The sequence below is a fragment of the Chanodichthys erythropterus genome, chromosome 17 (genome assembly GCF_024489055.1).
Source record: "Chanodichthys erythropterus isolate Z2021 chromosome 17, ASM2448905v1, whole genome shotgun sequence".
Classification (NCBI taxonomy): domain Eukaryota; kingdom Metazoa; phylum Chordata; class Actinopteri; order Cypriniformes; family Xenocyprididae; genus Chanodichthys; species Chanodichthys erythropterus.
Genome location: NC_090237.1, coordinates 41,158,000 through 41,179,062, shown reverse-complemented (window position 1 = coordinate 41,179,062; position 21,063 = coordinate 41,158,000). Strand labels below are relative to the sequence as shown.

At 39.6% G+C, this 21,063-nt stretch overlaps 1 protein-coding gene across 1 annotated transcript in view; it reads left to right on the top strand.

The window, feature by feature from the left end:
* Nucleotides 1-8,920: 8,920 nt before the first annotated feature.
* schip1 (schwannomin interacting protein 1) overlaps nt 8,921-21,063 on the top strand; it is a 43,115-nt gene continuing 30,972 nt past the window's right edge. Inside the window, exons 1-2 of the mRNA XM_067364817.1 lie at nt 8,921-9,249; nt 14,568-15,191. Of these exons, the coding sequence (XP_067220918.1) occupies nt 9,244-9,249; nt 14,568-15,191 (630 nt within the window). The 5' untranslated portion in view covers nt 8,921-9,243. The remainder of the gene's footprint in view (nt 9,250-14,567; nt 15,192-21,063) is intronic.

Here is a 21,063-nt window from a genome sequence, read left to right as displayed (position 1 = left end):
TAAATAGCAAATGCACTTGCGCCCATCTGTTCACCCATGGGCGTGCTGGTCTGAAAATGAGGTGTGATCAGGCACACTGTTGGCACGTTGCTATTTTGAAGCAACTGAAAACGACTGCGCCATTGACCAACTGAAAACTGGTCTAAAGTCAATGGCGCAGTATTTTTTTTTTTAATTAAAGGGTGTGTCAGTAATATGTGCCTATATGCGGGTGCACAGCGTGCTTGTTACACACACAGGGACGCGCAGCAGCAGCACACAAAAATGCCAAATATTAAAAATAAAAGGATTCATCTCTGGTAGTGTTGTAGCACTTGAGACCGGTTTTAAGACCATTTTTTGAAGGTCTTGGTCTTGTCATTTGTACTTGTCTTGGTCTCAGACTATGAGGACTCAGGATTTTGTTTCATGACCGGTCAAGACCACAACTGTGGGGACAACACCAAATTGTCGGATTTATTTATTAACATCATTAATGTGATTGGCTGTAAAATTTCCTGCTTCAGCTGCAATCAATAACTTGTTTCTAATTTGATTTATTTAAACTGTTGTGCCAGGTCCAAAATCTGTCCAACATTATTCATGCTTTTGTAATTTTACTAATTCAGATGCTGCTTCTGTGCCAGCCCTGCTGCGCAAAGATGAATTTTGTTGTTAGTTGTTTCATTTGACTGGTAACAGCTCTATATAGTGTCTTATTATAATCATATTTACTGTTAAAAAATAAGACATTCCTCAGGCAGTAAATGAGGATGTTTCAGATGAATTTGAGGAGTGCTAGTCTTGGCCTCAACACACATTGGTCTTGACTACAACACTACTCTCTGGAGAAGCGTTCAGTTATTCCCGCTTACAAATTCCACCATGGTGCAACTGGCTTTTAAAGGGAATGGGAGACGAGACTCTGTTGGTTTATTGCACATTATGCCCAAAACACACCCATTACTCATCAAGACTACGTACAACCCTTTTAGACCATCTCTAGATGCCGGCCATTTTTCCCGTCCTTAAACTAGCAAAAGAGTATTCGGACACGGCACTGTGCGCTTTAACCATGAGCTTAGATCGTTAAAATAGGACCCAAGGCATTAATATGTGCTTCATAAGTACTAATAAACAGCAAATATCCTAGTAATATGCATGATAATAACCAACTAGTTAATAGTGAGAACTGGAGTGTCACTGCCATTTTTGCTTTCACTACTGCTGCAGTTACTTTACATGCATGCACACATGCTTGAGTAGAGTCTATGAAGTCCAGTCTATGAAGTCAAAAAGCTTTTTCTTAGCGGAAACATCAAGGTCACCCTTTGCTTGTCTTGTCAGAGTCAGTGAGTGCATCAGAAGCGCACAAGCTTCAGTTTCTCTGTCAGTTTGTCTTCTGAATGCCACTGAGGTGGAGGAGCCAGAGGTGTTTTTCTGTCTTTCTGATCCTGCTGTCAGTAATAAGCTTGTAGTGATTTCATGCTGATAGCTTCTTCAGTCGAGCTGAACACAGTTGTCAGGGAGTGCCAGGGCAGGTGTGAAGAGTTCATATTGCTCTGGCCCTGCTCAGTATTTACTTGCCATCACATCATAACACTGTAAAGTCTAAGCATTTCTTTCAGCTGGAATTCAGTATGCGCACATTATTTCCAGACAATGAAACAAAAATACTAAGAGATGGAGAGGAGAGCGACTGAGAGCAGTGCATGCTGGGTTTCCTGTTTCAAGGACTTCAGTGCAGAGACATAAACAGAACGTCATGCAGAGACGCCTGCCATAGCGTTTAAACAACACTATGGGACAAGATGATAAAAAACAAGCACACTTTCTCAATTCATGTCTATTTCACAACTCGAGTTATTAAATGTAAGTTGAGGAGGTAATCTTCTGATTATTACCAGGATATAAAAGCAGCCTCTTATTTCTTCCCAGCTTCAGTTCTCCTCTTTCCCTTCTCCTGCTTTATGAATTTCACATATGTAATCATCAGGGCAAATCCGAGCTCGAGTAGAATATCCTCCCGAGTCCCTCTATAACGGACAGCAAGCCAAAACTGTTTAGCGTGTACGTGAAGATTATATGGACAAACAAACTCCAATGCATATCGTTTCAAAGCAGCTTCGCACAAAATGCATGTTTCAGTGTTACAATCAGGAGGTATTCTGTTATCGTAAGTGTGTCAAAGTATTGTGATCATGTATTCATTTAACCAGACATGAACATGTGAAACAAGGATTAAAGGATTAGTTCACTTTCAAATAAAATGTTCCTGATTATTTACTCACCCCCAAGTCATCCAAGATGTTCACGTCTTTCTTGCTTCAGTCGATTTACGAAACTGGCGCCGCTTTCATTCTGTAAGTTGAATAGGGAAGGTGTAGGACATACGGCGTAAGCTTTTGGAAGAATACGGAAAGCGGAAGCACTTGGAAGGCAATCATTTGTGTTTATAAAGCATATACAATTTTCTCTAGATCAGACTCTTATTCCTCGTCTGGGATCATGTAGAGCTCTTTGAAGCTGCTCTGAAACTGACATTTGGACCTTCAACCCGTTGAACCCCAGTGTATGGAGAATAATCCTGGAATGTTTTCCTTAAAAACCTTCATTTCTTTTCCACTGAAGAAAGAAAGACATGAACATATTGGATTACATGGAGGAGAGTAAATTATCAGGACATTTTAATTCTGAAGTGAACTAATCCTATAAAGCTTTTGATTGTAATGGTTACAATGTAAGTTTATATTTTTTTCCACTATTTTCATGCTGTTAACTTTGGTGAATTATTACATGTACATATGCAGTCTCTCAAATAATATATGGACATACTGTTTTATTTCTATCCACAAGTTTCCTACGCCCCATGAGGCCTTGCGTCAAACATGGTAGCGTCTTCCGGTTCGAAGTAAACAAGCTGGACGTGACACTCATTCATTCAACAGATGACAGTCATTCAAGATTTAACGATCCAAAATTGCGAACGTTTGTTTTTTACTTAAAGATTTAAGATTCCCGCATCAATATTTAAACAATGTTTTACAATAAAAAATGTTACAGTAATAGTAATGTATTAATTTATGTCAGGAGTGCACATCAATCATGCTAAATCTAACTGATATTTATATTGACATAAAAAGAAAACACAGACCTATTCAGTTAGGCCTGCTTCCATTTATTTACGATCACAAGAACACAAAAAACAACTCCACTAAGGCTTTTAAGTCCAAAAGGCTTACACATTTAGAAATATATTGATAACATACCCTATGTTTACGTCACTTTTCTGAGCATTTCTATTTATTTTCCTCTAAATTATGCGATGATTGCTATCCGAGGATGTTTGCGCGATCTCTCATCTATCTATCCTGATCCTTTCAGCCAGAGCAACAGAGGGAGCTCAAGAGAAGACAACAGGAGTTATGAGTTATACGAGTCAACCAGAGTGTGTGAATCTGTGAAAGATATGCATTTGTCAGGAATCAACGGGCACAGGGAAGAGACAGATTAAACATTAAACCAAATAAATACACGATTATAATCACATAAGAATTGTCTTCGTTCCTCAAGCAGTCTCTGATATTTTCCATAAACGTGTGTATTTATTATCGCAGTGGTTAGCATAAGAAGCCTTTAGCATCGCATGTCTGTGGAAACGCAACCTGCTCTGGCACGCACGACATGTTAGGAGTAAAATATCACATCATATGGCTTTGGTGCATCAGTGACGGGAAGTACAGACAGCGGGTTGTTCGTGTATTGCAGGGTCAGGATGCTCTAGTCATGCAGCAGCACTTTTGTGGAAGGTCAGTAAAGTAAAGGGAAATTAAGGGCACTAAAACTGTTTATTGTGTGATATTATTAACTAAGAATGTAGTAAACTGAGATGTTGTCCCTGAGCGCCGTAGCGACATCTCTCATAAAGATTTGCAACTTTACAAAGTAAACAATGATCCAAAAACCACTTAGCCTCTTCGCTAATTAGCACACAAAATACCATTGGTATGTTACTTCCGCCGCCTCACCGGAAGTTGTACCCACGTTCTCTTTTACAGTAGCGCCCCGCTGAAACAGGTGAATAGCACTTTTCACAAACCCAAGGTCATTTCACAGCACAGATTGGATTCCACATAAGAGACATGATAAAGTATAAAAAGAGGCAAAAATAAATAAATAAATAAAATAAAACAGCAAAAAGACAAACTTTTCAATAACACAACAACAGGGATTTGAAAGTGTGGGGGGGGGTGAAATTTCAAATATGCTAGAGAGAGAACCACAGAAATCCCTGCCACTCACAGAAGACAATATGAACTTGAAAAACATTAATAAATTGGATCCACAGGACCTGAGAAGCCAAGCAGGAGTGTCTGGGTGAATCAAATCAGCCATAGGCGTAGATGAGAGTAATGTGAAACAAGGCACTTGAGGTCTACACTAGCAAACTAGCAAAACTTTTCCAGGGTTGAGGTTTAAAAAGTTAGTGGCCTAAGGTCACGGATACAGGAGGATTTGAGGGGGGGAGGAGTCTGACCTGGCCTCTGAACAGATATGCATTTGTTTGTTGTCTGCATAGCAATGGACAGTATTTTCCATGCTGATGATTTTGTTTGTTTGCTGCTGTTGTTTGTTTTAGAGGAAGCACATAGAAAACAAAAAGTAGAGGTCCTAAAACAGAGCCTTGGGGAACTCCACAAGACTGGAGGTGCTTTGTGCTTTCAAAAGAAAGTACATTTTGCTAATTGCTGAGGTAGGATGCTAGCTAAAGAAGTTCAGCGTTTGTGCCATGCTGTGGTAAACTTTATCAATTGCTGTGCTGAGTTCTAGGTGGACACTAATGGTCCATTGATTGAGCTGTCTTAGGGCTGTGGGGGGAAGGAAAAAATAGACTATAAAAATCACATTGTTTAGTGTATTTACAGTGTGTAAATAGATGGAAAACAACACCTTAAGTATATTCTAGTGAAAAAAAAAACATTATTTAATAAAGAAAAACATGTTTATTGGTTTATTGGCAAAATTCTGAGTGTAAAACGAACACTTAGTTTTCATATGGTCCTACAGATGATCAGTGTTGTAGAATGAATCTACCTGATTTCACTATTTAACTGCAAGTGATGATTGTTCATTAGTGATGATACACCTACAGTTAACAAGCAGAATGACTGAAGACGAGAGGAACAACAAGAACTGAAAATAGAGAAGAGACGAGCAGACAGCAGAAGAACACAGCCTCCGATGAAATCGATATCTCACTAGAGGATGTTTCATCATCACCCTGTTCACTTATTATAAACCAGTTTGGCTTTATTTATTTCACATGGTACATGTATAAAAGTTGTTGAAGTCTTTTTGAATTCACCGTTATGGTGATCAGTGTTCCATTTAGTTGGGCACTTGGCCCTTCAATTTGGATGAATTAATTGTCTTTCAGCAATTGTTAAAAGTGCATACTCTCAACTACTGAGTACAATATTTCATGCTCCTGACAGCAATGACACAACTTTTACTATGTTCACTTTTTGTAATCAGTGAATAACAGCTGGATCTCCACACACAAGTTCCCAAATGACTATAAAGTCTTTAAAAATTGCAACCTCATCCAACACACCTGATTCAGCACATCGGTTTGTTAGTAGAGACTGCAAGACTTGAACTGAGTGTGTCCGATGAAGGAATTATCCGAAATGTGCAGTAGGGTGCTTAAGGACAGGTTTGTCTGAAAGTGCAGAGAATGTGCCTAAAATACCCACCGACACAGAAGCTCAAAGCCGACATTGGTTCCAACTGCATCACGTGACTGTAATGAGTATCTTGTTTAAATCTAGTGAGTCAGTACCAAACAAAACCATTGATGTGCATTACTCTGAGTTAACATGCAAAAAAAGAAAAAATGAGGTGGTGTTGCTTGGCCAGCAGTGGATATGCTATTCCTGTCTGCGTCGCTGTTTTTGTGTTTGCTGGTGAGGTCAGTGAGTGCAGTGAGGTTCCTGTGACGTCTTTCCTCTCGTGCCCACAGTATCTGCGGGAAACAGTGGGAGCCGCTGAAGACTGCAGCCGTCAAACTGAACCACATCAGCTGAGACTCAAGAAACAGAGATTGAGTGAGAGAGAGACACGGGCTGCCTTACTGCACTGCCTACTTAAAGAACTGACTACATCAACATTTCTAATCGATCCCCTTCCCTGACTCAAAAAATATAGACCATTAAACTGGTATTTCCATGCTTAGCCTCATTTCTCATCTCTATACAAATGGAACATCTAAAACAGCGTTGTTTCTTCCGTCGAGCTGCTGTTCTAATCAGGGCACATCGCTCACAATATCCTTCAGCACGGTAAAAAGAGAGCAGCAAGAAATTAAAGCGACAGTGAGATATTAATGCAAATACCCTCAAAGTGAATATCTACATGTTCAGTTTTATGCGGGCGGCCTTAACATGTACATGCTTTTCACTCTGAAACCGTTTCAAGTGCGTCTGTAGAAGACTAAAGTTGGAAAGTAAAGCAAGCACACTCTCTGGAAAAAAACGGTACAAAAGCTGTTGCTGGGGTGGTTCAAAATAAGTAAATATGTAACTCAAAGGTACATATTGGTACCAAAAGTGTTCATATTAGTACGTAAAAGGTAAATATTAGAACCGTCCCAGTGACAGCTTTTGTAGTCCACTACTTTTTTCCTCAGAGTGCATCGACAGATCTTTTCTCCTGTATCGTGACATACATCTGAGTGAAATGGATGATCGAAAAAAGAAGAAAAATCGAACAGGGCTTGGGACAACAGGACAACTGAATGAATGAAGAAGTCAGCAGAGAGAAGTCTCACATTCACCATTAGACACAATTATGACATTCTGGTTAAAAATTAGGAGCTCAAAAAAAAAAAAAGTTACAAATGCACAGATGAATCATTCACAATAAAATCAATAAGATGCATTTAGAAAATTGATAGTGTGGATTTTCATTTCATGCTAACTTTAAGAGAAAATTTCAGAACATATTTGAATGTTATGTTTATACAATTTGCATATTAACCCTATAAATACATTGTATGTACATTTTCTTGTTGGGTCTGCAAAAGGGCTGTAGGGCTGATATAGCAGCATGATTTACCTGAACTACATGAATATTAATATTTAAAGGGGTCCTTGATTATGATTTAACTTTAGTTAGTGTGTAATGTTGCTGTTTGATCACAAACAACATCTGCAAAGTTACGACGCTCAAAGTTCAGTGCAAAGAGAGATATTTTCTTTTACAGAAATCACTTTTTAAGGACTACAAAAAATGGCTGGTAGGGACTACAATGAGCTTCTTCCTGTGTTAGTGACATCACAAACCCTACCATTTGCATAAACCCCGCCCCTGAAAACACACAACAAAGGGGGCGGGGCCATGTTGGGCTGCTTTAGAGAAGAGGAAGAGTTGTTGTAGTCGAGTGTTGTTGTCATGCCGTCATTTTACACCGGACTGCTTCACAAACGAGGGTCAATTCAACACAAAAGATGAACATGACGGCACATGCTAGTGGATGAGTTGAATCAACTCCACAGCAACTACATCAATTTATCCACTAACCATTCAGAAACGTCTAAAAGTTGTAACTTCTTCCTGAGTCTCTCCATCAGTGTCGACTCCGGTTTGAACAATGTAAGGCTGAACACTTTCCTCATTTTGGCTGTGTGAGATTCTCCAGCTTTGTTGTTGTTGAGCTGTTAAAGCTCCGCCCTCTTCTGGAAAGCAGCAGCTCATTTGCATTTAAAGAGACACACACAAAAACGGCGTGTTTTTGCTCACACCCAAATAGAGGCAAATTTGACAAGCTGTAATAAATGATCTGTGGGGGATTTTGAGCTGAAACTTCACACACACATTCTGGAGACACCAGAGACTGATGTTATAGGACCCCTTTAATCAATATGACACGAAGAGGAGTGCTGTTGTATTGAATATAAGCACAGTCGTGATTCAGCCATAATCACAGTACAGCACTCCTTATTAATGCAACAGTTCTATAAAAAAGTAATTAACATAAAATAGCATATGGTTCGGTGAGTTTCTGCAATCCAGAAGAAGCTGAAGAATAAAGCTTTGCTTTAGACTGAAATCTGGATCAGCATGTGTGAGCAGATGACCGTCATAATGAACTCTGTGCTTCTGCTTGTGTCTCTTCTCCTCTCATTAGACGGACTTCTATCCAACATTGTGAATTTACCTTGGCACTGGCAAAAATATCAGTAATGGCAGTTAATGAGTTTGTCTCAGAGCGGCAGATGAAACACAATAAACGCTGTCACGTGATCTTGCGTTCGGATGACGGTGTTTGGGAACACAATCATGTGAGACACTTCTGGAGGGATTAAACCAAATCATTCTGACAGACTTTGACTTTCAGAACCACCAAACCAACATTTGAGATGCTGCGATGTGATTGGTCCACTGGTCAGTCCAGTTGTCCAATCACAACCTCTGATGAGGCAAAGTCACATGAGTGTTTTTTTAATATTCAGTAAATGTGTTTCCATCATAGTTTGTGCTTATGTCTTCTGATATATACCTACCTCAGTTGAGCGCATACATTTTAATGCACATTTTTAGAATTTATGGCTTGTCGTTTCCTGTCAAAATTCCCACAAATATGTGGATGGAAACATAGTGGAATGAAGGATGATGAATGATTAATGACCCATATAGGACACATGACTTCCTCTGGAGGGGATCATTTTTGGGCATTGGGCTAATGCCACGTGTTGGTCAATATAGGAACAACACGTTAGGCAGGAGGCAAGTACAGTATGGACACGATAAAGACACAATCCAAGATTGTTGGACAGTAAGAGCAGCATAGCCTATTTGGGCAATTTATTAGTGTGCAGTGTTTAGGGGTGACATATAGCATAGGTCCCTGCATTGATTTTTTTTCTACATTTTTGTCCATCACAGGCAGCGCTAGCGCGCGCACTCACTCACTCACTCCCTCACCCGCGCACGCACGCACGCACTCAGCTGATTCGGAGCGCGTCACAGTTGCTGTCTATCTAGGCAGCTCAGTAGGTGTTGAGACAGCTCCTCGGAGGGAGGGTTTGTGTTATCTCGTCTGGCCGCTGGAGAGCCGCCGGGGCGTTTTGAAGCAGTGGAGATCCGCCATGACTTACACCGCGGACGGTCTCCGCTCTCGCGCGTCTGGAGCCGAAACCTCGAGCCGTGTTCCGTCATCCTGCCACAGAAACATGTCCTGAGACTGAAGAGCCGGCAGAGAAGATGACAGTAAGTTCTCTGTGATTATGGCACTGATCTTAAGGGATTCTCCTCGGCTCTTTGGTGATTTCATTGAAATATGAAGAAGAATCGTATCTGGAGTTTGAGCGCGCTCGCTCCCGTGAGATGTGTCTTGTGCTGCTGCTGCTGTGATGTTTAATGGGAGGGTGTGAGGACTCTTTTAGAAACATGACATCATTTCAGACTGACTGAGATCATTTAAACACTGCAGACTGAGCGCTACTTTAATGCCGAAGAGGTTTAATGAGGAGCTCTGTGTGTTATTACTGATGTTATACTGTAAAAAACACACGAACACGTCGCGCTCCGGGTGTGCGTGAGATATGAGTGTAATGCATTACACGAATGCGCTGACATCATTAGAGAACTGAATGACTCAAGTAAAATGGGTGAATTTTGTACCGCTGTGTGTGTGTGTGTGTGTGTGTGTGTGTGTGTGTGTGTGTGTGCGCGCGCGCGCGCTCGTGTGTAATACCACAGCTGTTTCTAACACATTTATGTTCGTCTTCAATCACTTATATATAAATAAACGAAAAAAAAGAAGAAAAAAAAACATAATGAACGGAAATCTGCATGACGGACAGCGGCATTAGTGTTAAAAGGCCGGTGTCTCGTGAGATTAAAGCTCTGATCTCGACAAATCACGCGAGGACTCATCATGTCTTAAGTGTCGATGTAAGAGCATTTGTTCTATAAACAGACTTCATTAAAAGCCTTTAGTTGATCATAAAGCTTCAGAATGGGCAGGCTTTGACAGATGAAGAATGTAAGCTGCGAGTGTTCAGTCATGGCCAATATAGGTGTGTGTGTATATATATATATATATATATATATTTTATATATATGCCATGTGTCATTATATATTTACAGTATATGCCACTACATTTATGAACAGCTTTACCTGCAGCTCTGAAAAACCGTTTCTGAAAGCAAAGATGTTTCACATTTGAACGCATTGATTGTTTGATTCACTGATTCATTCAGAGACTTGAAGTGTTCATAACTGTGTATTATGATATACGTATAATTGTGTAGTGTGTATATATATATATATATATATATATATATATATATATATATATATATATAATATTTAACTGGGTCTAGTTACATGGGAGTTAAATCTTACTAACTATAACCTTTTTCATTGTTTCCAATTGCTTATTTTGGTAACACTTTATTTTACAGTGTCATATGTACATGTTACATATGTAGTAATTACAATTAATTATGCATAATTACATACAACTAACCCTAAATCAAACTCTAACCCTATAGTATAGTTATTACATGTAGTTAATAATAACAACAGTACTTATTTGCATAATTATACTATCACAAGGACACCTTCAAATAAAGTGTAACCCTTATTTTCTTCTACAATTTGTTTAAAACCATCATAAATAATACACGCAAAGAAAAATAAAAATTAAAACACACAGTAAAAGCACTGATGTAACAAGAGCCACTAAATGTTGGAGGTTCTCCTGCAGCAGGGGATCTGAGGACAGATCATGTTTTTCTTACATGTCCTTCTGACTTTTCTACACCCATTTGTTTTAAATGTACAAATATTTTTATGGTGTTTAGATTAACAGCCGTCCCCGCATCAGCCCATATCATCACGTTATTTCTCTGTTCATGCACATGTACTTCACACATTTAGGACATGATCTGTGAGCACATTCTGTATCTCAGGCTTGCTTTCCATTCATAACTTGAGTGTCTTTGCGCTGAAACGCTCTAGCTGTGAGTGTGTTGTATTTTTCAGTTGATTCATTGTAGCATAAATGTGTAATAATGCTCATCTGTGCAGCGCTGGTCCGTCAGCTCCACCAGGCCTGTTCTGAAGGAGTTTTATTCTTGATTGTTAGGCGTTGAAAGTCACATCCTGTGCAGGTGAAGGATCACTCCGAGAGGAAGTGTGTGTCACTGTACCAGGAGCTCCAGCTCAGGAAGGAAGTCCCATGTGCTGTTTTTGTGTGTTCGCTTTCAGGGGCCAATCACAGTCCTCACTGAACTTAAAGACTGTTTCTCTCTGCCAGTTCAGAGTGAAATTGGCTTATTTGATTTATTGACATGGCTGTTTTACACACAATAATATACTGTAATATAAAATAATAGTAATAGCGCCCCCTAGCTCCAGATTTGGCATGTGTCCTCAGATACCCCTGTTCTAATGAAATGTGCCCTGGAGATCTGAACCACATGAGAGCTGAACTCACACCTTACTGAGAAGAACACAACCTGCCCGCAAACAAATACAGGGCATTGTGGCCTTGTATGTAAATAATATAATATTACATTACCATTTAATAAAACATTTTAAGAATTTAACTCAGCGTGTTATGCTGTTATGAGCTGCTCTGATGCAATGGTCTCAGGTTATTTAAATATATAACAAGTACATTTCTAGAATTCAATTCACACATTGTATTTGTAAATAACAGCATGTTTATTTGAGATAAACAGTAAAAATGAAGTTGTTTTAGACGGTGTGCAATGAGGCACACTGTACATGGGTTGCATTAGGAAATTTGTGTTAACTTACATTTATGCATTTGGCAGACACTTTTTAGCTCCTCAAGATACACATTTGATCAGTTTTTGCTTTCCTTAGGAATCAAACCCATGACCTTGGTGTTGCTAGTTCAGTGCTCTACAGTTTGAGCTACAGGAAGGCTTTGTTAATTAACTAACTTCAGCCTTGTCAGATTCAGTAGTTGTTGTTGCTCTGAAGAGTTGAGGTTATCACGCCCCTCGCATTCCTGCTTCGAGGGTGTTGTAATTTTCAGCCAAGATCCGTCTGTTTCTGCGGTGAAGACAAGTGGATTGACTCCAGATCAGACTCCTGCATCAATACCAAGGACCAAGACTGTCCTAGTTAGAAGACACATAATAGAGGTTATTATGGGTCATGCCTAAAACAATCTCTTATACACCAAACCATCTGATGAATTTTGATACCTTTTTGTCCAGGGTGTGTGTCTGATCTGAGTTTGAAAAATGTTACTTCACTGAAAAATCAATAAGGCTGAATCAGGCTCTAGATTCAAATGCCGCTCTACTCCACACAGTTTTAATGTCGCAGATTGTCAGGTTTGTCGGCTGTGTTCCTGCAGAAGTGCTCATTCAGGACACATAACGGCCTCAAAGCTAAAGTGACAATCGGGACACGCTGCGGTCCGGTAGATTCATGGGCATTACATACACGGTGGCTGCTGCAAAACCCCTCAAGTGCTTAATTTGGGACAGGGCTAAGGATTCTCGCCCTTAAGATTGCTATGACAGAAGGTAAAAGATAAATTTATTGATTATAGCAGTGTTTTCTCAACCCTGTTCCTGGAGGCACACCAACACTACACATCTTCCAGTTCTTCCTAATCAAACACACCAAAATCAACTCATCAGCTTGTCAGTAGAGACTCCAAGACCAGAAATAGAGGGGTCAGATGAGGGAGACATCCAAAATGTGTGCTGATGTGTGCCTCCAGGAGGTACAGGGTTGGGAAACTCTGGATTATAGCACCACCATGAGGCCAATTGTCATACAATCCTCTTTGCATGTTCATACCAAATTTCATGTTTGCAAATGATTACAGTTCTGCAGTTGCACTCTAAAAATAAAAGTTATTTACTGGCATTGATGGTTCCATGAAGAACCTTTAACATCCATGCAACCTTTCCATTCCACAAAAGGTTCTTTATAATGGAAAAAAAGCTCTTCAGATGACTAAAGTGGACCTATAATGCCCCTTTCACAAGATGTAATATAAGTCTCTGGTGTCTCCAGAATGTGTGTGTGAAGTTTCAGCTCAAAATCCCCCACAGATCATTTATTATAGCTTGTCAAATTTGCCTCTATTTGGGTGTGAGCAAAAACACGCCGTTTTTGTGTGTGTCCCTTTAAATGCAAATGAGCTGCTGCTCCAGAAGAGGGCGGAGCTTTAACAGCTCAACAACAACAAAGCTGGAGAATCTCACGCAGCCAAAATGAGGAAAGTGTTCATCCTTACATTGTTCAAACCGGAGTCGACACTGATGGAGAGACTCAGGAAGAAGTTACAACTTTTAGACGTTTCTGAATGGTTAGTGGATAAATTGATGTAGTTGCTGTGGATTTGATTCAACTCATCCACTAGCATGTGCCGTCATGTTCATCTTTTGTGTTGAATTGACCCTCGTTTGTGAAGCAGTCCGGTGTAAAATGACGGCATGACAACAACACTCGACTACAACAACTCTTCCTCTTCTCTAAAGCAGCCCAACATGGCCCCGCCCCCTTTGTTGTGTGTTCTCAGGGGCGGGGTTTATGCAAATGTTAGGGTTAGTGATGTCACTAATCCAGGAAGAAGCTTGTTGTAGTCCATACCAGCTGTTTGTTGTAGTCCTTAATTGATTTCTGTAAAAGTAAATATCTCTCTTTGCATTGAACTTTGAGTGTCGTAACTTTGCAGATGCAGCAACATTACACACTAACTAAAGTTAAAAAAGTCAAATCATAATCAACCACACTTTTAAAATGGTTCTTTTAAAAATTGTTCAATGAAAAGTTCTTTCTTCTGGAACTGAAAAGGTTCTTTTATGGCAGGGATTTCCAATGAATGGACTGAATGGAATGGAATGAATGGATTGAATGGACTCAATAGCGTCCACTATGGTTTCGGACACCATTACAAATGGCCCTATTTAAGGGTATGGGGGGCTATTTCAGACACTCCTTTATCTGAAATACCCACTTCATAGCTGCGTCCGAAAACGTACCTTATTAGGCAGTGACTTTCTAGGCAGCGTTTCCACATGAAGTCAACTCACAAAATTGATTTTGGACAGACTTCTGTGGCAGCGTAACAGTTTAATGATCCACAGCAAAATAGAGCGAGGTTTGGTGAGAACTAAGCAAATATTTGAAACCTCCCTTTTGGAACCTTTATTTTTCAGAGTATACTAATAAAAATGTACATTTGCTTTCAGTGGTGCCTCCTAGTGGATGGATGGTGTATGCATACCAGAATACTGGGTTGAATTTGGGACCGTCTTTCCAAAATTGATGATATCTCTGATGTACCGTCTCAATGACCAATCATTTTAAAGATGAAAATAATGAAGATTGAAGTGCAGTGAGATTATTCTGCTGTATAGGCACATGTGGACTAGTGAATATGGTCTTCAAAGCAGTAACTGGTGTGGAATTTGGCTGTAACAGATGTATGCACTTCATCTTTCTTTATTATAATTTAGAAAAAATGACACAAAGTTGAATGTTTATGCCTGTAATTTAATGCGCTATTATGTCTTTTTCTCAGGATTACCGGGAGGATGGCATGGATCTGGGCAGCGATACTTCCAGTCGCTCCAGCTCTGAGTCCAACTCCAACAAGGTGACGCCATGTTCTGAGTACAAGTCCTCTCCCAGTCTGGAGCTGGCCGGACTGGAGGACTATGAGGAGGATGAGGACTACCAGCAGTACAAGAAGAGAGTGCTGGTGGACTGGGAGAGGGAGTACGGTGGGAACTATGCAGACAACCAGCATCAGGACTTCAGCCAGACCGGAGTGTTCCAAGGCTCTGTTAACAGCCGCAGCCTGGCAGAGGAGCTCCAGAGCGTCAAAGCACCTGCCGCCCCTCTCGCAGCTCACGCCGCCACCTCCATGCCCCAGGAACTAAAGCAGAACGGCAACTCCATTGTGCCCTGCGACCACCCCCTCTCACCCTGTGAGGGTAAGACTTTAGGCAAAGCCAGCCACGGAAGCGCCGTCACAGGACGGGAAGCTGGTGGGATTGGGCTGGGACGATACAGAGAAGAATTTGTGGAGGAAAGCCAACTTCCAGCCATGGACTGGGCTGCTCTGGAAAGACACTTGGCGGGCCTTCAGTTCAGAGAGCAACAGAACCACAACCATGGCCTGATCCGGACCAACTCCACCAACGTGAGTCCACATGTGTCATTGATGCTGCTGGAGATCATGTGAAGTTCATGATTGCTGGGGTTGAGGATTGGTTCACATTTACTGAAATGGGAAGTGTTTCAATACTTTCTAGTACAGGGGTGACCAGACCTGTTCCTGGAGATCTACCTTCCTGCAAAGTACAGCTCCAACCCTGATGAAGCTGACACAGAAATTAAGATGATAATGACAGACAGGTGTGTTGGATCAGGGTTGGATCTAAACTCAGGTACAGGTAGGCAGATCTCCAGGATCAGAACAGAATCACCCAACGCTGTTCCAGTATGTCATTTCCAATAAACCAATAGAAGAAGTGTTTAGGAAGCCTATTTTGGAACAGTCTTTATTTTATGGTGCTGCTGATGGAGCAGAAATCATGCACTTCACTGGTCCTTTATTCATAGTTTTGGGGCAGAAAAGACATTTCTACCTGTAATTCAGTTTGAATTTGGGTGAATTTCACTTTATCATGTCTAGGTCACATTTCACTCAAAGTAATTGCAATTTTTCAGTATATGTGAATCTGTGTGTGCGTAACTGTCATAGGCCAGTAATAGCTGTGTGTGTAAACTAGCAACTGATGCTAGAGTCTGCACAAAATCCCCAGAGTTAAATCAGCTCTGCTCGGAGTACATATGGTCCCTCTCTAAATGGTGTTAAAGTAACACTGAAGCAGAGTTAAAGTTAATGAGATAATTAAGCAATTAATAAGGCTGTGTCTGAAGTCACTTGTAGTTCTTGTGTTTCTCTTTTCTTCAGTGATTCTGCTTGTTAACAGCAGGTGTTCATCACTAATGCAATCATCACGTAATTGATTGCTTAATTATCTCATTAACTTTAAGTCTTCTTTAATGTTATTTTAACACTATATGATGTTTTATTAACAAAATTCAGGAGGAGCAACGTTCAAATAATCTGACTTATCATCACGTCATTTCAGCCAGCTGTTAGCAATCAGTAAATCAACATATCTACCCAATCAGCATGAGTGAAAGCATATATATATAGACACTCACCCATATTCCTCGACAATTTGACAGCATCCCTCCACCACCCGTCTCCTCACACCTGCCTGGTTACTTTCCTAACCAGAATATGGGGGGAATACTCTGGGTTCGGGCCAAAATACAGAGCTCGGAGCCCTCTCCTCGGACAGCAAGCCAAATATGCATACTATAGACTATCTGATTATTTGTAAGTGTGAACTCGTGAATTAGAGAGGGACCATAAGTACTCTGAGCAGAGTTGATTTAACTCTGGAGATTTTGCTGTGTGCGGTCTTTAGCCTCCTTGTTAGAGTGCCCGACTCCCATGCCAGATGCCATGGTTTAAGTCCTACTTGGAGCAGGTCGAGTAGAACCGGTTACATTTGGTGCTGTGACCCGGATGGGAGTGAGGTTTAGGGGGTGAGTGTGACTGTTGTAGGCTATCAAGACCTGTGCACGTAAAACCCACTCCCCTGATCTCACGAGCTACTGACACTAGAGGCTGCGGGCTTTAGCCCCCTCGTTAGAGCGCCACGGGTCGAGTCCCGCTCGGAGCGGGTCGAGTAGAACCAGTTACATGTGCAGAGATTAACACCTGTCGTATCTCAATAAGACTGATATTCATCAGTAGCTGATGCACTGAAGTAGAGTGAGGGCTGATGCTGACGTGGTCTTCTCATTACAGATCCGAGCTGGTAATCAAATAATGTTGGTTTATCAGCACTTTGACTAGCGGGATCATTGTGTATTGTGCTTGGTTTAGCATATACTGAAATATACATTGATTCATACCCACGGGATGAGGATCAGTTTCTCTTCAATCTGTTCTGGCAGAAGAACATCTGTATTGCTGTAGTGGCAGTGAACGAGTGAGTGACAACCATCTTACATGACGGTGTGTGTTTGATTTAGCACGGGAAACTGAAACTAATGGGCTGTGTAACAAAGAATGTGTAGTGGCAAACTGTGACTCATGCCTTTATAGCATTTACTCTCACATCTGCAGTTTCATTATGAATATAATAGGATGGACTTGGATTATCCCTGCAACGGATTGGAAAATGGATGGAGGGATTATCATATAGTTTACATGGATAATCCAGCTATATAAATAATTACAATAGTGAGTTTAGATCAGGATCAGTGTTTGATGTTTTTCACATTCTTCATTCCATAATTAAAACATGGTCATGTGACTGCAGCCGTAAGGTTAAAGCCATAGTTCACCCTAAAATGATCATTCTGTCATTATTTACTCACATTCACGTCTTTCCAATCTGTACGACAGAAAAAAAGAGAGGTTTGGATTGACATGAGAGTAATAAATGATGACAGAATGATAATTTTGGAGTGAACCATCACTTTAACATCTCAATAGTAGTTGATTCACTCAGCTGAAGTAGACTGCTGCTCGCAACAGCAGGTTCGTCGATCAGCTAACTATCAGTGAAGCTACAGTCACTAAACACTGAACATGTGGAGCTGTTGTGTGACTGTGCCCTTTCTCTCTCTCTCTCTGTGTGTGTGTGTGTGTGTGTGTGTGTTGTGAGCTCAGCAGATGGCGCTGCTGTAGCGTGTGATAAAAACGATCAGATTTCTAAGACATTTCTAGTCCAGCACTGAAATAAACAGGCACAATCCAGGTCTAATCATAGTGCTGTGAAGAACTACAGTACATTGTGCCCCTGATGAAACACTTCAAGTCTGCAGTCAGATGGGCACTGACAAACCCAATGAAGAATCACTACAGAATACCCTTAACACTTCATACACTTAACTCTATTCAATCTGAACTGAAATTACAGTTTAACAGATCAGAATGAACAGTCAGATATGAATATGAATGACGTTACATTAATCAAACATGACTTTTCTTAATATAATGATCTGTTACTCATTGTGTAATGACGGTGAAGTTATTATAACTTCTGTAAAGTGAGGAATAATAATTGTAACATGACTAATGTGAATGCAGTGAATAAATGTACTATTATGAGGGCGTGATTCATCAACTTTACTTCCATGAAAGTTTCCAAGCCATGATCAATATTTATGAGCTACAGCTTAATTTCCTGTCAGGACTCAGTTAACATTTGTGTGTGTGTGTGTGTGTGTGTGTGAGAGAGAGAGAGAGAGAGAGAGAGAGCAGGCGGCACACATTGGTGTTCTTCTGACCGTCTGTTGTTGTCATCATCTGCCAGCACACACTATCCTGCACATGTGATGCAGGCATACTGGACTCATAATGTGGCGTGTAAAATATTCATTAAGGCCCGCTCGTCCTCTCTTCAGCAACTGCGTACAGTACACCTCTAAACTCACGCTTTATTTCGCCATCTGCTGCCTGGTCTTAGCAGTGTCATTTACTCCTGTTCACGGACTGTTATTTCTTATTTAGCATCTCTCTCTCTTTTCATCTTTGAATCTTATTCGGCAAAAAGAACTGAGCTTTATTCATTCATTCTGTTCATGGTCTGAGTTGACATTGTTGAAAAATCTCTCGGCTTTCCTGTATGTGTGAAATAGCATTAGACCCCCCTTTACATTACATTCCTAACCGGAGCGGACCGAAGTAAGGACTCGGAGATGAACTAATCATTTCTATATCGTGTACGTAGCCTGTAAGCGGCTGTCACGTGACGAAAGAACGAACGACTTGGACCAGGAGACTCAAGGTGAACTGATCAATTCTGTCTCCTGTGTCGAAATTCTGTTCGCCGAGTCGTGAGTACAGGAAACAGAATCGATTAGTTCACTTCCCGAGTCAACTCGCTGAGTCGTACAGAGGATTCGTTCTAAATGAACACTGGAGGTCAGTCGTCTGTCACATGACACCAGTGCCTTTAATGTGACAATCACAACAAAGAAAAGATCCTGCAGGTTAGTGTGAAGAGCAGCAGCACATGTGACCCTCAGACGAACCCTGTGTGGCGAGACAGGAACATTACTGATTCATTTGAGCGCTTCTGTCCTGCAAAAATTTCAGCTCTTATTTCACCCCAAAATCAAAATCAATTAGAAACTTATTGTAATATTCTTCACTGTTAAAACTAAATCATCCCCGTAAAACACTTGAATATACTTTTGTTGTTGGATAAAGAATTTCATTTTCTTCTTTCTACATCATTTTGAATAAACCTAGAGCCCTTAAATGACCTTTTTTTTTTTCAAAATTCTATTTTATCCACTTAATTTTAATGGTAAATTAAAATTTTAGTAATCAAAAATAATGTCTAATTAATTTAAATGATTAAATTTATACAGTTTAACAGCAATTTATTGAAAGTTTAACAAAAATATATTTTTAGGGCCCTATGAAATGCATTGTATTTTTTCCCAAATTACATGTTACTTTTCCCAAATTCCCTGATTTCTGTTTTATTTTTTTCCTCTGGATTTCATTTTAATTATTTAATTTAATCTTAACATTCAAAAACATGTCTAATCAATTGAATTCATAAAACTTTAACCATTTATTAATTTATTTAAATTATTTTTTCATAATAATATGGCCTTATGAAATGTTTATTTTTTTTTTTTTTTTTTAGAAATTCTGTGTTTTAATTTTTCTGGAATTATAATTGAATACAAATGTATTTTAAAAACTGTGGTACTCAAATGAAGGCATGAAACAATAAGAGTTTAATTAATCTTTGAAAATCATCAAATCAAATAAAAATAAAAATTTAACAAGGATTACTGTTAAAATTAAAGCAATGACAAAAAATGTGTGATAATTAATAATTATATATAATGTTTAATGTTTTAATAATTGTCATTTTCTATAATTTGTCAAATTTTCTATCATTCCCATTAAGTTACTAAAACACTATTTCTGAATGTTTTTTTAATGTTCAAAATATCCAGTTTTTATATGTTTTATAATGTTTTTTCTTGGATATGTGAACATGATGGGAACATTCCATTTGATCATTCTTCAAACATTATGGGAACGTTACTTTTGAATGTTCTCTGAACGTTCTGAAACAAGCAGTAACATTTAAAAAGTTAGACAACTAAAACACTGCAGAACAACAACAATCCATGAACAATACATAAATAATGATTTGTCCTAAAGGTCTGAGAACATTATTAAAAACCAGATGACTTTGAATGAACATTCTATTAAATTTACTGGAAGAATATTTGTTCACGACTTTGAGAGAACCTTGCCACAACGTGAGCTAATGTTCTGAGAGCGTTCCCTGTTAGTCTGTGATGTCTCCAGCAGTCGTCCTGACACCTCTTCTGCTGCACTGACTCCAGCATGAGCTCTGCTGAGTGTGAAATATCTCACTCTCATGGACTTGCAGAAGCTCCATCAGCAGATCATGATAAAACAACTACTGTAAGTCAGTCATGTGACAAAAATACCTGCAGAGCTTCATCAGAGACTGCTGGAGTCATCAGAGTGATGAAAAATAATTCAGTATGGTTGATGAAGTGAGATAAATGATAAATATATAATTCATTCAACACTGAATGCAGTGTTCAGTTCATGTAAATATTGATGTTTATTACTATATATTATTATTTTTGCTGAATATAAATGAAAATCGAGTCTTCCTTGTGGCATTTAGTCAAAAACTGGGTTGAAAAATGTCTTTATTATATTAACTTGATTTTACTGAATTTTACAGGAATTAAAGAATTTCTGGATTTTCGGAAAATGAACAATTTTAAACTATTTCACTACACTGTGAATGTTCCTCTTATCGGAAATCAGAGTGAATACATACATACATATCAATATATAGACAATAGACTGTAAAAAAATAATTGAGACCAGAATGTCCCAGAAACGGCTGCTGATGATGTCATTCGGAGCCAGAGTCTGTGCAGTAGTGATCGAGGCCCCGCCCACTCTC